Source organism: Heterocephalus glaber, unplaced genomic scaffold (assembly GCF_053883595.1).
Source record: "Heterocephalus glaber isolate CG9 unplaced genomic scaffold, H.glaber_assembly_v1.0 deba00000768, whole genome shotgun sequence".
NCBI classification, from domain to species: Eukaryota; Metazoa; Chordata; class Mammalia; order Rodentia; family Bathyergidae; genus Heterocephalus; species Heterocephalus glaber.
Window position 1 is genome coordinate 12,345,729 of NW_028258162.1, and position 17,658 is coordinate 12,363,386.

General features: G+C 40.9%; 1 protein-coding gene across 10 annotated transcripts in view; it reads right to left on the bottom strand.

Moving 5' to 3' along the window:
- The window catches only part of Mastl (microtubule associated serine/threonine kinase like), a 42,295-nt gene that overhangs the window by 10,902 nt on the left and 13,735 nt on the right, over positions 1–17,658 (bottom strand). Inside the window, exons 8-13 of one of the 10 annotated variants that reach the window (XR_015449690.1) lie at positions 14,914–16,053; positions 13,514–13,655; positions 8,314–8,328; positions 5,953–6,066; positions 5,761–5,862; positions 3,266–3,436 (exon numbers count right to left, since the gene is read on the bottom strand). Coding sequence is in view for 8 of the 10 variants with exons in the window: in XM_021240474.2 (XP_021096133.2) it covers positions 4,425–4,582; positions 5,761–5,862; positions 5,953–6,066; positions 8,314–8,328; positions 13,514–13,655; positions 14,914–16,053 (1,671 nt within the window). In the remaining 2 variants the exon portion in view is untranslated. The other 9 variants (XM_021240474.2, XM_021240475.2, XM_004859888.3 and 6 more) reach the window with 9 other exon arrangements.

Genomic DNA, 17,658 nt, shown 5'->3' on the forward strand with positions numbered 1-17,658 from the left:
AATTTAACTTGTTTCAGTTTCCTCGTCTGTAAAACTGAGGTAATACCTGACAGGGTCATGTGTAAAATGCTCCGTTTCCTAGTAGATAACTCCGTAATGGTGATAAATTTTGCTTATTTCACTGACAGTGTTTTATAGAAGTAGTACAAGACATCCACCTCCCTTTTGTGAGATTTGGAAGTGCTCTGAAGAGACAGACAGTGGAAAGTTTTGGGTAAAAGTAAATTTCTTCGTAAACAAAAGCCAGTCCCTTCTACTTATATGCTGGATAATACCCCTTTTGTACAAGATTTTGCATTCTTTTTCTTCCCCAGAGGGAACTACTTCTATTACTTAGGGTTCTTTGGTACCGTACTTACCTCTAAGGTTTTAAATGTTTGAATTTTTGTTTCTTGATTTCCTGTTTATTTCTCCCTTCCAAAACTAAAGATGCTGTTATTTTCCTGTTGTTATATTCACCCCTCATGCGTATCCTTTTCATCTCCTCACGTTTCAAATACAGTTTGTCGAAAACCAGTTAGCATGCCAGTTTGGTGGGTGTTAGCAGAAGGTAAGCCTCCAAGTCAGAAACGAAGAGCAGTTCCAGAAATTCCCACAGGGTGACAGCGGGTGCCTGGAAGGCAACTGGACACGTGGTGGGGTGTGTTCTGGGACACAACCCAGATCAGCGATAAGCGAGGCCTGCCCCGAGAGATGCTGCTGCTATTACATCAGATGGAGGAGCTCTGCCATTTACTCGGGCGCGGCGTCTGTCTTCCAAGCTGTGTGCTTGGTTAGCTTGCTTGAGTCTCCAGCAAAGGTCACTCAGCGCCTCACTCATAACATGCAGGAAACGCAGGAGCGCTGTGGAGAATCGGCTCCCAGCACACTTTGCAATTATGTTCAAGGCAGTGTTCACATTTCACAGTACCGGGACTGTGTAAACGCTGTTCCCAGCTGAGTCAGTATTAAACTAGGACCATTTTCTCCTTTCCTGAGCATGTTCTTGTTATTGCTGGAGGTAGATGTCTTAAACTATCAATAATTCCATCCTTAATTCTAACATTTGTTTCAAATCCCATCAAGCCTGGCGGGCGTGGTGGTGCATGCCTATAATCCCAGCATGGTGGTGCATGCCTATAATCCCAGCACTCAGGAGGCTGAGACAGGAGGATTGCTGCGAGTTTGAGGCCAGCCTGAACTGCATAGTCAGTAAAAAAAAAACAAAACCCCAAAACAAACACAAACCTTGTTAACTGTCCGTCTGCCCACTTCATCTGTGTGAAGAAGCCTTCTGGAGGCTGAGCCGCGCTGCCCTTGCACGCTCTGGGCCTGGTGTGCGTCTCATCTCCCAGGCTCACACTTTACTGGCACCTTTGGGGTTCGTTGGTTTGCCCTGATCTCATGGAGCACGATTTCCAGTCTATGACAGCAGTGGCAAACCTATGGCACATGTATTATTTGCTTTTTTTTTTGGTAACGGGGATTTAACTCGGGACCTTGCGCTTGCGAGGCAGGCAGGGGAACCACTGAGCTACATTCCCGGCCCTGTATTATTTGCTTTTAAGACAACAGATGTTGGTACTTGGTGATAAGTGGGTTTGGGAAGCAGTTTGGCTACTGGTCTCTAAAAGGTTTGCCATCACTGGTCTGTGAGAAAGGGCACGAGGGCATAAAGATTTGGGACTTTGTGGGTTCAAATGTCTTTATTCTTCCTTTCAGAAGTTTGACGATACTGCTATTTTATTTTCTCCCGCCTCTGGGACGGGTTCTCCCTGACCCTGCTGTGTGGCTCTGGTTGGCCTCAGCCTCCTGCATGCTGGGATTATGGGCGTGCTCCATCACGCTCCACTCTCTAGTTTTTATTTCCAGTTGTAACTGTTAGGTTTGAAGACATGTCAGATGCTTTAAAAACAAAGTATTTTCCTTTCTCTTTGGACCCTTGAAGGATGTCTGTATTCTGGTGTCGAGACTTCACTTACACCTTGGTGTGTAGAGGAAAGAGATTTGCTGCAACAGTGGTGTTATGTAACAAGGGAGCGCAAAGCTCACAGGGTTATAAGCATTTTTCCCTTGCTCATGAATTCCGGGGTAAACTGTGCCTGTCTGTGGTAGGCTCAGCTAGGTTGGGCAGTTAATCCACTGTCTGAGTTCAGTTCTCCATGGCTGTCTTCGTTCTCGGACCACCGTGCACATCTGATCTTCCACTGGTCACGAGACGTATGACCAGGTCCGTGAGCAATGGGACGGCCCTGCCACCAGTGAGAACACTGCACTATTACACAGCGAAGGGTACAGACTGGGTTGGGAGCAGTGACCAGGAGCTCTCTTCATGGCTGCTTTTTCATGTGGGCTCTCGCCCTTTCAATCTGCAAACCTTTGTCCTTCAGGCCGAACATGACTGACTTGTTTGATCAATCATCTGGTCATTCTGCCTGGAGAGCGTATTATTTGGACATTGGATCTAATGTTGTCCCTCAAATTTGTCTTTTCTCTCCTAGTTTCCATCTGTATCTTCAACTTTCAATCCTTCCATTTAGCTTTATTTCTGTTGCCGTAGTTTTTTTTTTTTTGTACCAGGGATCAAACTCGGGACCTTTTGCTTTCGAGACAGGCGGCAGCACCACTGAGCTAAATCCCCGGCCCTGCTGCCATAGTTTTTAAGAGCATTTCCTCCTACAATCTCTGCTAATATTAATGGTAACACTTTTGAAGCTTGTTGTGTATAGACTTTCCCAGTGCTTTGGTCTCTTTCTTTTTTCTTCTTCCCCTCCTTCCCCTTTCCCTTCCTTGCACTGGGGATTGAACCCAGGGCCTCATACATGCCAAGCAAATACTGTCAATGAGCAACACCCCTGGCCTTGTCTCTTTTGAAAGTTTTGTTAGGTGTCCAGTAATAGTTGACTGTCTCCTAATATTTAGGAAACAAAGTTGACTGGAGACCGAGTGAGGCTTAGAAATGATGAGCTCACTAACAGTCTTTCTGGAAAAGCCATTTAAAGTTAGGAACATCATGCCACATCTCTGGATATTTTAAATAGTCTCTGGGGTGGTAAACTTTATCATAGAACATTCTACCAAATTCCTACCCAGAAAATTAAATCATGATCAACATTCTGGGAACTGACTGGGGTTGTTAAATCTAAGCAGTAGCACTAAAACAAACTCAGTGAAATCATTAACCCATGAGTTCAATTATATAGCACCGATTACAGTGGTATAGCTTTCACTGTAACACTATTTTATTTATATTTTAAACAGAGTCTCACTATATAGTTGAACTTACTATGTAGCCCAGGTTGGCCTCAAACTTGCAGCGATCCTCCTGCCTCAGTCTCCTTGCTGGGATGACGGGATGCACCACCATGCCTGGCTTCACTCTAACGCTTTGAAACTTGTATCATCCTTGTTAACCACATTATAACAGAGTCTGGGATGGTAATGGAGAGTAAAACCACTGAAACCAATATGCAAAAGGAATAATATTTAATAGATTACTGCAGCAGAAAACTTACTTATGGTATGTTCAACTTTGAACTTTGGCTTTTTACAGATTAAGTATGCTGAAAGTCTTAATAAATTTAAAAAGAGACCTGTGAGCTGAATTTTAATGTATTTTTAAAAGAATGATGTTGACAGGTAATCTGTTTGTTAAATTATATTTACTAAGCAAAAGAAAATTACTTTTAAGGGTAAGTCTGTCTTTGATAATGTTGCAAATGATTATAAGATGTAAAACATCACATTTTCTATTAAAATTGAAAAAGCTATTAAAATTACTTACAGTATATTACATTTAACCTTTCCAGTACTACTTTAAAGAAATAGATATTAAAGAGGCAAGCACCAAAAGCAGCCAAGGCAGCAAAACGGTGTCGTTAGTAAAGCAAGCTAAAACCTTTGCCCTTTTGTTTAATCTTCATTCCCCAAGGAGTTACACTACCCAGTGAAGAACTCCTGCCTGCTGCATCCCCGAGCTTACAAATGTTACCTTAAATGATTATCCTGGAGACCAGTTTTTGCAGGCATCACATGCAAGTAGATTCAATTCAAATGGAATTATACATTGGTTGTTATTTTAATACCAAACCGAAGGGTGGACTAAAATCAACAGAGAAGCAAAAAAATCCAGCCTGTGGCTTACTTTGTATGTAGCAGTAGTGTCATTCTAGTTTTATTGATGCTTTACTTTTCATAAAGTGCACTTAACAAAATAAATATGTTCAAAAGAGCTTTAAAGAGTCATATACAGTGCAGAGATTAAGATAAATTACTGGCTGTATTCCTTATAACCTTTTAACTCCATGAAAGCTGTTACACTAAAGATTCATGGACCCAGGTAAGATAATGCTTTTTATCCCTCTTAGATCAATTTAGTATTGAGGAGTAGATAATTATGAGGCTTATTCTACAACACAGGGCTACACAGAAGGGACATTTATATGCTACAGACTAAATCCAGATATGGTCAGGTGCTGGGCATTATTTCTGGCTTCAAAATATGATGTGTCTGTTTCGTTATCTGGCTGGGGTATGAAAGGCATAGTCTGATGCTGCAGATTTTCCCAGTCCACATCACTGAAGAGAGGATGATGTCTCAGTTCTTAGGAAAAATATAAACAAAACAGCATATTATGACACCATTACCTAAGTAAGTACTGCTTTCAGGAGTTACAAGAGAATGCCTCACACCACACATCTCGCCCTGCCTTATTACGCCAGGCCCACAGACCGTCACTTAATGTCTCCCTCCCCACCAGGCTTCACACCTCACACATTGTGCCATTTCGCGAATCACTGGCATGAGACGTGCTGAGTTCGTATTTGTCAAATGAATGAATAAACGAGCGGCCATAACAGAAGTCTGTCTCTCCAGCTGCCTACATTTTCTCACACAGCCCTACTTCAGAGAACTTGGCTGGCTTCTTGCTCAGATACAACGTCCCTACTGCACATCTTACATAGTTAACGCTACAATTCTCATCCCAGCACCTCATCACCTGTTTACAGCACTACAGGCTTCAGCCCTACCCACTGTCCTAGATAATTTTAGCAGGAAGCTCTCCCTTCATGCTTCTGCTTTCTTCCCTAAGCTCCATATCCTTCATGGTGATGGCTACATATACACTGATCATGCTTTATTTATTATTCCCACATACATACTATACCTCGGCAATGTTTTTATCTATCTTCTCCCCCACCCCCACGCCAGGATTGAACTCAGGGGTGCTCTACCACTGAGTTGTATCCTTAGCACTTTAACTTATTTTCTATTTTTGAGGCAGGGTTTTGCTAAGCTGCCAAGGCTGGCCTTGAGCCTGTGATCCTCCTGGCCTGCTTGTGCCTGTAAGGTAACTGGGATTATAGGTATGCGGTCAGCTGATGATGCTTTATTTTTTATTGCACTTCTAAGTTTAATCCCCCGTATCACACACAAAAAAGAACACGATTTTCATAAAACAGATTTCCTATATTTGCTGTTGGTTAGTTTTATCAGGCTATGAAAAATCTTAAGACAATGACAATATAAGTTGATTTCAGGTCTCCTTGAGAGTAACAAAATTTAGTGTATGAATATTACAACTTGCCTGCAGTGAATTTTAATTGGGAATAAAGACAAGTATATTAATGTACACTTAAGAGGGCAGAAATAAGTGGAGTTATCTTTCTATCATTTAGCAGTGAGATTATCTGTAGCACTGTACCAGAAACTTGATATTGTTATTGCTATCACCACCTGGAACAAATCAAGGGTAAGAGTTTATTAACACAAAACTGTACCTTTCATCCCAGCTCTCTTTGTATCATCAATGGTTAGAAGTATCTCCACTGCACTTTGAGCATTATTGGATAACTTTTCTTCACCTTCAGGCCAAGGTATGTCTACAAATACAAATGCAAAAATGCATTTTTTAATCACTGTTCAACTACACAGAAATTCTGAATCTATTTTGTTAGGAGAAAAAGAATCACCTCTTTTCAGAATATTCTGGAATACGTGCTGTGGTGTCTCATCATTGAAAGGGGGAACTCCTGTTAGAAATTCAAACAAGCAAACTCCAAGTGCCCACCAGTCTACTGCAGGACCTGGATTTTAAGAGGAAATACGCTTTCGCAAGCATTTTCTACAAATACAAATGAAACAGCACATGGACAGCTGAGCATAATCAAGGCATGCATTGTCTCAAGCTTTTGGCTGTCTTCATAAATTATAGAAATGCTAATAACCTTAATTTACACAATGTGTTCATTTCTTTCCTATTTACTTTCCAAGTTTAGATTAGCAGTAACCATAGCTACAAATGAACGTTAAAACCATTTATTTCCAATTATTAATAACTTCTGGTATTCTGGATAATTTTATGTTCTAAACCCTAAAACACAATGAAGGAATGCATTTAACATAAAGAATATTTTCTAAAATAAACTACTTCTCTATTTGAAATGATTACATTTAGATATCATATTCTACTTGTTTACACAAGGTATGAGATGAGGTAGCAACATTTACTGTAATTGGAAAGTAGCTTGATTATGAGGAGATGCCCTAATTACAGACCATTCAAATGTGGCTTTTATACGAACACAGAGACAAATTAGTTAAAACAAAAAATACTCATTTAAACTGTGCCTTGAGGAGGTAATTAGGAAAGTTTTGATGAATAGATAAAACTGATTTCTAAATAACATCTTTATTGGAAGCAACAGCTATATGCAAAATTTTTTGTTTGTTTTAAGATGAAGTCTTAATGCCCAGGCTGGCCTTGAACTTCCCAGCTCAGCCTCTTTTGATCCTTATTTATTTATTTATTTTTGGTACCGGGGATGAACTCAGGTCCTTGCGCTTGCAAGGCAGGCGGCAGAACCACTGAGCTAAACCCCCAGCCCCCAGCTCAGCCTCTTGAGTAGCTGGAACCACAGGCACATGCCTTACCCCCAGGTATAAAAGATCTTTTAATAATTTGTTTTGAACCCAGGGCTTTTCACTGAGCTACATCCCCACTCTTTTTTTTTGGTACAGGGATCCAACTCAGGACCTTGAGCTCAGAGGCAGGGGGTGGAACCACTGAGCTAAATCCCCCACCCTTTTCAATTGTGAGATAGGGTCAAACTTGTGATCCTCCTGCCTGGTCTCCCAGAGTGCTGGGATTATGGGCACACTCTACCACAGCCAGCTTTTTAGGGATTATCAGCTGGTTTACATTTTGGTTTAATTCTGTATCTCCTAAGCAAAGGTTAATTTTAGTTTAGCTTAGAACCACTGAATTTCAATATAAATTTAGATTAGGAATTCCAGTGTAGTGTTAAATTTGCCTACAAATTTTCTTTTAAAAACAATTTCACAAGATCCATAATAGCTATAAGCAGCTGCTACCATCACATTTGAAAAGAGTAGAAAAGCACTGTGGAGCCTGCCATTAGGCAAAATAATCACATGCATTTAGGGTGCCTTTCGCCCCCAAGCCACATAATCTGCTTTTCCCTCTAAGGACCATAGACGCTAAGCTAATTAGGGTCGGTAGGCTCCTATAGCAATCACTATAAAAACATACAGCTCACCTCAGTTAGTAGGTCTCTTAAGCAGCACTAAGAATTATTCCAAAGTAGCCAAATAACAGGAAAGTAGGAAGAATGCAGGAAAAAATACATTTTTGTTTTACTCAGGTTAGAAATTAGAACCCTTTTCCCAGCGTAGCCAAGATGTGCTCGTGTTAAAAACGTCCATGATTTCTCCACAGACATGTCACACTTTCCCATATACTTACGTCAAAGTCTAATAAGATCACAAGCTGTGGTAAGTCTCAGCAGTCACGATGCTGGCCAGAGAAGAACAAACTTGTTCTATACTACTAGCTTTCAAACTGAAAATCCATTCTTGAAACTGCTAGGGAAATACTGATATTATCATAACTTCTTTTTTTTCTTTTTTCCCCTTGGCAGTACTAGGGGTTGAACTTGGCCTTCACACTGAGGTACATCCCCAACTCATATCGTATGGTATTTAGAGTGACAGAATTATAGACATGTGCCACCATGCCCTGCTACCTATTTTCTAATCATAATGAAATTAAAAGGTTCAGAAAATTGTGACTGCTAATTTTAATATTTTTGTTGAGCATTCATGATACCTTTCAAATCTTAAAACATCCTACATGCCTACATGCCTTTTCAGAGAAGGCAAGCTCTGCAGTCTTGTTGCTCACAGTGGAGAAGACAGTCATTTCTGTAGTTCACAAATGAGCTGACAGAAACAAATTACACCATGTGATCTGGTTATACTTTGACCATTTGGTTTAATGCGCTTTGCCATTTGACTTCACAGAGTTTACTTACCCGAAGTGAGAAATCCTGCATATAAGAAAACAATAGTTAGGTATAATATATAAAATTGTGAATTCATTCCCTCTTCATTACTAGGTAGAGTACCAGATAGAAGGGATACAAAGATGATTAAAGGTCTTTCCCAAGGAGAAAACAGCCTACTCTGGGAGAGATAAAGCAGATTAATTTTAACAGTGTTAAAAGAGCTGAAACAAAAGTATGAACAAGAAGTTAAAAGAGTGGCAGAGGGGCAAGACCATGGAGGTCACTGCGAGGCCATTACTGAGGCTGCAGCATGTTGTTAAGTTACAGTAGCTAAATGTCCCACCAAAGTAGGGGGAAGATTCTACAAGATAAATCTTTAAGTTTGAAGCCTATTTTCATATTGTGTCCCAATGTTAAGAGGCTGGCAAGTCTTTCACCTACCCAAAGGGGCATTAACCTTATTGGCATTTACTTGGTTTGGCTAATAAAGGAAGGGGAATATTAAATTGTGTATTTCCAGTATCATCGAGATGATTAGCAACAAGTGCTTCCAAGAAATTCTGGACTACGATGTACAAGGCAGAGAACTCACTCTCTTCTTAAGAAGTTTCCTTAAGTGTCTGTAGTGGAGAAAAATATCACAACTAATTGCAACATAGACAATATTTTTTTGAGGGTATTGGGGACAGAAGAACTATTTTTTGGTTTTGTTTTTTTGGTGCCAGGGATCAAACACAGGGTCGTGCACATACTAAGCATGTGTGGTATCACTGAATTACATCCCATCCTCAGGGTGGCATACATTGCAAACAGCTTTTAATGCAGACAAAAGAACCAGTTGAAAGAAGCTTTACTGAAGCTGTGATACTTGACTGATGATGGAAGAAATTTGATTGAAAGATGAATAGAGAGCTTTTCTCAACTAAGGTAAAACACATGTGCAAAACGACATGGCTTGGGAATCAAATATATTTTATTTAGGAACAGAATGGCAGCTGGGTGTGGTGGCACATCTTTGTGACCCCAGCACTCTGGCAGGCTGAGCTGGAGGGCGGAAGGTCAAGCTCAGCCTGGGCCACTTAGGGAGACCCTGGCTCAAAATAAAAAATTAAAAATACTTAGCTTAGACGAAAAGGTTGGAGCTGAAAGAAACGTGCTGATTTTTGATTTAGGCGGTGGCACTTTTGATGTGTCAGTCCTCACTATTGAAGATGGAATCTTCGAGGTGAAATCTACAGCTGGAGACACCCACTTAGGTGGAGAAGACGTTGACAACCGAATGGTCAACCATTTTATTGCTGAGCAAGCATAAGAAAGACATCAGTGAGAACAGGAGAGCTGCCACCGTCTCCGTACTGCCTGTGAACGAGCTAAGAGAACCCTCTCTTCCAGCACGCAAGCCAGTATTGAGATTGATTCCCTCTATGAAGGAATCGACCTCTACACCTCCATCACTCACGCTCGATTTGAAGAGGTGAATGCTGACCTGTTCCGTGGTGCTCTGGACCCTGTAGAGAAGGCTCTTCGAGATGCCACACTGGACAAGTCACAAATCCATGACAGTGTCCTGGTGGGTGGTTCTACCCGTATCCCTAAGATCCAGAAGCTTCTACAAGATTTCTTCAATGGAAAAGAATTGAATAAGAGCATCAACCCTGATGAGGCTGGTGCTTATGGTGCAGCCGTTCAGGCAGCCATTCTGTCTCGAGACAAGTCTGAAAATGTTCAAGATTTGGTGCTCTTGGATGTCACTCCTCTTTCCCTTGGTATTGAAACTGCTGGTGGAGTCATGACAGTCCTCATCAAACATAATACTACCATTGCTACCAAGCAGACACAGACCTTCGCTACCTACTCTGACAACCAGCCTGGTGTGCTTATTCAGGTATACGAAGGTGAGCGTGCCATGACTAAGGATAACAACCTGCTTGGCGAGTTTGAACTCACAGGCATACCTCCTGCACCCCGTGGTGTTGCTCAGACTGAGGTCACCTTTGATATTGATGCCAGTGGCACCCTCGATGTCTCTGCTGTTGACAAGAGTACAGGGAAAGAGAACAAGATTACCATCACTAATGACAAGGGCCGTTTGAGCAAGGAGGACATAGAGCGTATGGTCCAGGAAGCAGAGAAGTACAAAGCTGAAGATGAGAAGCAGAGGGATACGGTGTCCTCCAAGAATTCACTGGAGTCCTATGCTTTCAATATGAAAGCAACTGTTGAAGATGAGAAACTTCAGGGCAAGATCAATGATGAAGATAAACAGAAGATTCTTGATAAGTGTAATGAAATCATCAACTGGCTGGATAAGAATCAGACTGCAGAGAAGGAAGAATGTGAACATCAGCAGAAGGAGCTGGAGAAAGTCTGCAATCCCGTCATTACCAAGCTGTACCAGAGTGCAGGTGGCATGCTGGGAGGCATGCCTGGGGGCTTCCCTGGTTGGGGAGCTCCTCCTTCTGGTGGTGCTTCCTCAGGGCCTACCATTGAAGAGGTTGATTAACCCAACCATAAGTATAGATTTATTTAGCATTGTTCCACACAATAAAACTTTGAAGGACCTAAATTTGTAGCAAATTCTGTGGCAGTTGTTAAAGTTTAACTGCTACAGTAAAGTACTGGGCATTCTCGATACTTGAACATGAAACATGTGCACAGGGAAAAGATAATATTGCACTTTATAAGCACTGTATTATAAGTGGAAATGCAATGTCTTCAATAAAAGTATTTAAAATTGGCAATAAATAAATAAATAAATAAATAATTAAAAAGGGGTGGGGATGCAGATCAGTGTGAAGGGCCTGAGTTCAATCTTTAGTACCACGAAAAAGGAAGAAGAAAGGGGAACATGGGGCATATAACAATTTACATTTGTTGAAAACTGAGGCTAGCATGAGAACTCAGAGCCTCAAATGTCATGACTAATGATTAGGATTCTACTTAACAGCTCACAGGGAGCCAACAGAGTCTTCTGAGGATGGAAACAGAATAAATTATATTATGGTTCAGAAAAAAAATCTGGTGGCAACCATTATAGATAACAGAATGAAATTGAGAAGACCAGACAGAAGAAACCAGTAAATAATGAAAAGGAAAGACAAACTTCTTACAGAGACCAGTAGCAGTGGTGAAAACTATGGCAGGGATCTAATGAACTGGAATTAAATATCTGAATGCACGGGTGATACCTGGCACTATGAAGATGATGAAACAGACACGGGACAAAATAAAAGCAAGCTGGATACCCAGTCCAGTTTTTCCTTGCACCATTTGAAAGACTGGTAGACTGCGGAGCAGGCAGCTGAGCTGTGTGTCTGCTGCCCAGTTGGGATTAGAGATGGATCTGGGAGTCACCCCATGCGGGGGACAGCTGACGTGATGGGAGTGATGTGTGATTTACAGGGGAAGGGCATGGGGAAGATTCCTGAAGAACTTCTTTTGAGTTCTCTGTATTTAGGGTTACAGATCCACAAATTCAACTGAACATGGGTAGAAAATATTTCAAAAAACGTAGCTGGTGTTGAACATGTGCAGACTCTTCTTATCAATGTTCCCTAAAAGATATAACAACTACTTATACAGCATTACACTGTAGGAGATACTGTAAGTAACAGCGAGGTAAAGTGTGTGGGAGGATGTGTATGGACCACCGGCAAACACTGCGCCTTTTTATATGAGACTGAGACGTGACCATCGGGGATTTTGGCATTGGCGCGCCACTCCCACGGATAAAGAGGGAGGACTACATTTGGAAGAGATGAGGAAGTAACTACAGAACCGCAGGAGAGATAAGAGGAATGAGTCTGAGAGGAAACAGATTTGACAAGGACTCTGGTGACAGGAAATGCTTTAGTGAGAGAGTCCAGATAAAATCGTAAGGTCAGAACAAAAAGACTCAGGTGAAGAAAAGAGGCAACCTTGGAGCAGTTAGTCGGGGGTAAGGGGAAGACAGAAGCAGAAACTGGCTTTCACCTGGGGATAAAGAGTAGCAACGAAATAAAACCGGAAGGAGTGTGAGGGAGGAGTGGGGAGGATGAAACGCCAAGGAGCCCAAGGGAAAAGGAAAGTAACCGAGATGCGGGAGCAGGGGCCTGGGTTTGAGGCCAGCCAGGGCACCCTACTGAGGCTTGGTCTTAAAACAAAAAATACAAAAGTGCTGGGATGTAGCTCTGTTGCTGCTGGGTTCAATCCCCTGTACTGCAAAAACAGGAAATACAGAAGGAATTCATGTTATGGGTTGATCTGTGCCCCCGAAAAGGTTCGTGTAGGTCCTAACACTCAGTGCCTCAGTGTGACCTTATTTGGAAACAGGGTCACTGCAGCAGGAATTAATCAGGTTAAGTGGAGGTTATACTGCATTAGGACAGGCTCCTACCTTAGCACGACTTGTATCTTTATAAAAAGCCACACAATGATAGAGACACAGGAAAACCACAAGAAGAGGCAGAACTGAAATGACACATCTTCACGTCCAGAACGCCAGAGACACCCAGCAAAGCACCAGGGGAGGGGACACAGGAAGCGCACCTTGATTTTGCACGTTTAGCTCCGAGTCCCAGCACATTCACTGCATTGAGCCACTCAGCTGTGGTACTTTGCTAAAGCAGTAGTAGAGAACGGACATCGTTTACTCAAGAATATGGGCCAACTTTGAAGAGAAAGGAAGAGAAGACAGGTGAAGGCACTATTTTGAAGGATGATTCATTTGTCCTTTGGCTGTTCTGGTGGGTGAATTATGAACTGGAAAAGGGTTCTGCAGACTGAACAGAAGTTTAGGCCTAACATTGTAGTCATGAGCACTGTAGGCCAGATCTGAGGAAATGGTTAGAACAGAGATGATATAGAGGGCGGGCGGTGGATCACTGATCATTGGGACTGAACCAGAGAAAGCAAAACCATTGAAGGCAAAGGATAAATGGCTGCATGTCCTTCCATGTCTGGTCTTATACATGCAGAGAATGAGAAGGGCCGAGGATGCAGCTCAGTGGTTCCGCCGTCTGCCTCGCAAGTGCAAGTTCCCCAGTTCGATCCCCGGTACCAAAAACAAAAGAGAATAAGAGCTATTTCTTTTTTCTTTTCTGCCATATAAACGAGAAAAGAGTGTTTTGTGAGTCCATGTTCTTATACTTTAGATAATCTGAGTATCAAAGAAACTCAAAACAATTTTACCTTAAAAGAGAGTGTCCTGATGGACAGCAATTCAAAGTCCAAGGCGCGCATCCCTTACCGTGGGCTGTGCCCAGTAACAGCTCAGGCGCTAGGTAGTCTGGGGTCCCTAGAACCCGCCCGTCGTCCACTGGGGCTGCCCCTCTTCGCACGCTCTTTGGAGTTCGGTAGGAAGTTCCAGACTTGGTCTGATTTGGGGTCTGCTAATTCAAAAAGGGTTTAAGACACAGCAAATATTCTCACTCCTTATGAAACAAATGAAATAGCTAGATCATGGGCTGCTAGGCATGAAAGATAAACCGTACTGAAATCCTCGGTGAAGGGTTTGAAAATGGACTCAAAACTAGTTATAATCATCAGGAAGTCCTTATATGGAGAAGTTCAGCCGCTTAGATAACAATTACTTCACTAAGATCTGGATAGACCACAAATAATGAAAAAACACACAAAAACTTCTTGATAGCACGGCTTAATATGAAACATAGTCATTGAGAAAGGCTACAGCTGACAAATGATTAAATCACTAGGACATTATACAAGATACTACACATAATCTCTTGTACTAAGTGGGATCTAAAAGGTTTTAAAATAACTTATCTAACAACATTTTATCCCCTCAGACATTTTTAAAAAACCAGGCTCCCGAGTTTAAGGGACTTCTAAGCCCATAAATTCTGGTTAGAAAACTCAAAGTCTCACTGCTTCTCGGCCTTGTGGCTAAGATCAAGGGTAGAAAACCCAGGTCTCATAATCTAAGTTCAGAGTTCATACTTTTTATATTATGATATTTCTCCAAAAAAGAAAAGAAAATAAATTTCTGGTTTATGAACATTGAGAAAATAAAAACAAAGTAATATTTGAAATATAAATTTCAACTTTTTTCTATAAAGAAAAAAGATTATCTAAATATGTCCTTGGAGGGCCGGGGATTTAGCTCAGTGGCACCTCACCTACCTTGCAAGCGCAAGGTCTTGAGTTCTATCCCCGGTATAAAAAAAAAAATGTCCTTGGAAGACATTAAGGTAGGGCAGACTCCAATTTGGTATCTCATAGTACTGCTGGGAAAATACATGATTATGTTTTCTTAGAAAAGTACACAGAGATATACAAATGGAAGATGATGCTGTTATGAAGCAAAATATGTATGAAAACTTCCAACAATCCAGTGTCTCAAATAACAACAAAACTATAATTACTACTGTACAGTCTAGCTGAGGGGCGAACGTGTCAAGTCTGCCTCTGCTTCCCTAATGACTTGGGCTTGCACGCAGGACACCCCAGCCCTTTTTTGGTCTTGTGGTCACTAAGTTGCCTGGGATGAGCTTGAACCCACAATCCTCCTGCCTCAGCCTGCCAGAGTGCTGGCCTCACAGGCGTAAGCCATCACGGTGACCCGGCCAAGCATCTATCTTAAGTTTATTTTTCCATATCCAAAGAACAGTGTTAAAAGTTAGAACATACCTGATATGGCTGAGAGGATCTTCCTTTCTGAGTAGGGGTTACGGCTACGGGATATGAGCCACTATATGCACATGAAATATCCATTGCGTCTAAAGAAGTAATGCTCATTCTGGATGGTTCTGAGTTACTGGATGCATTGATATGACTATTAAAACTTCGAAAAGCTACAGCATTTCTTTTAGAGACAGTTAATGTTTTCCAGACCTCTGAAGGAGCCAACATTTTTGGGTTACTATCTTGGACAGCAGAGTTCTCATCATCTTTAGGCAGGGCATTCTGTTGGTAGCTTGGTGATACAGTAAGTCGAGCTTCAATATTTGATTCTTCAAAAGAGGATTCTTTGATGCTTTTATCTGGATCTAAGGACTGCCTTTCTAATGAACTTTCCATTACAGAAATTCCAGGAAAAGACGAATCTGAGTCCATACAAATACTTCTAGGACCACTATCATCATCACAACATAAAAAATTAGAACTCAAGCACTCCTTCTTGTTAGTCTTTTCCCAATCTTCATCCAGTTCACACAGAAGGTTTTTTGCTATCACTGGGACAGGGACATTTTCTGGTGTGTGTTTACCGGCAAAGCAATGGACACTGTTCTCCTGATTAGCACGGTGGTTCTGCTGACACCCAAATGCTGAGAAGTTGAGAGCCCGGACTTCAGCCGTTAAGCCTGTGCTGTGATTTGCGTGACAGTCCCGCATTCCTTTACTATCCTTATTCTCCACACAATTTTTTTTATTTTGTATAATTTCCTGACAGGGACTAGACTCAACCAACTCAAAATTTCTTTTTAAACTTCTTTTCCCAAGAGGCTCTTCTGGCATACAACTAGAATTCAGAGCCCGCTGCTTTGACTGCTGGCAACGGGGCTGTCCTGGGTCAGGGGCCAGGTTCACCTTATCTACCTCAAGTTCTCTTGCTTCCCAAGAAACTTCTCCAGAGGAGCATTTTTCAGCAAGGTTTACACAAGGTTCTCCAGTGGTAGGAATGGCACTGCTGTTATGAATTGGAGAAAGGGCCACCTCAAGATCCTTTTTATGGAAACTTTGGGTCTCAAGGTCATTTGCAGATTTTGTACATAGCTTTTCCATTGCATTCCAACTCAGCATTGTAGAGCCCGATGCCTCATCACTTTCCTGAGAGGAGAAAAAAATACTTCTTAGTTCATAGAAAGCTGAGATTCTTTGATCTTCTAACCTCTGTCCACCTGGATAAGATAAATAACTCCATAAATCGCTCTTTATTCACACTTTCAAACAACAAAACAACAATAAAAGGGAATTAAAAAACTATATAAACAATTATAGTACACACTTACACTTGAAACACTTCTAAAACTTAAACCAATTATCTACTAATATTTATCTTTATACATGGCATTAAACAGGACAAATTAACAAGCAATATATTTAGGCAGATTCAGGTTAAGTTGACATTATACACATTTGTTCTTCAACATGATATGAATCTATCTGTTTTATAATTGCAAACTGCAGAGGGCATGAAATCTAGTAAAAAATTATAGAGCAGGGGCGGGAGTGTAGCTCAGTGGCACAGAGCCTGCCTGGCATGCGTGAGGCCCTCAGTTCAATTCCTCGAACAAAAAAAATTACAGTGCAAAAATATAATAAACATGCATCACTTCATAATATAAAACCAAAAGTTGCAGGAATTAAAATTCATTGTCAACAAGATGAACTAATGATAACTTGAAACAAAATGCTTTTGTTTTTGGGGGGGTACCAGGGATCGAACTTGGGACCTTGTGCTTGCGAGGCAGGTGGCAGAACCACTGAGCTAAATCCCTGGCCCTTGACCAGGATTTTTGTAAAATTACTCAATTAAAGTGAGTCTTCAGTAACTAAAAGTACTTATTTTTGATGTGCAAACTTTAAAATCTTATTTAGTAGTAAGAAGGAACATGTACTTATGAGAAAAAACAAACAAAGAACAAAATGTCCTGAATTACATCTCACTGATTTGCAAGAATAGAAAATAATGAATTTGAGGATCAGGACAAGGTAATCTGAGGGCCCCTCATGGGACAGTCATTTTTCTGATCACAACTTGAGAAGCATTATAATCTAATCATTGCTTTCCTCAGAGCTGCAGAAATGGAAGGACAAGAATACAAAAGCAGTAAAATAATAGTATTGGCAATGGACATCTGTTTACTCTATAGCATGTAGTATCTACAGCACAACCTATAGAGAGAAGCAAAAAAAGCCTGAGACATTCTGCTTTATCTAAGTTAATTTGACCCTGTTCATAAACTACAAATATCCAAAAGAAATGAAGAAAATCAGATTATCAAGAATAAGCAGCAAACATAATCCAAATAAATTCATCAAATAGGATTATCCTAATTTAATATTATTTACTCAGCATTTTATGACAACTGTACTATATTTTACATTTTAGTTCCTATCATCTTTAGTATCGATTAGCTTCAAAACTTTTTAAAAGGCAAAAGCCGAATACATAAAGTAAAATAACTAGGTAAACCAATTTGTTAAGCAATCTCCTCAGAATAGACACTTAGAACACCTATAATATATCACGTTCTGATTTAAAAGCAATTCCAAAAACCTATTCCTGAAGAGTTACTAGTCTATTAGATGAGAAACTGATGGGAAACATCATAAAAGGAGGTAGGGATAAAAACCAAACTAATGTCTGTCCTGGCAGGGAATTAAAGTCAAATTTCACTATCAGTGTACTATAGTAACTTAGTTACTCAT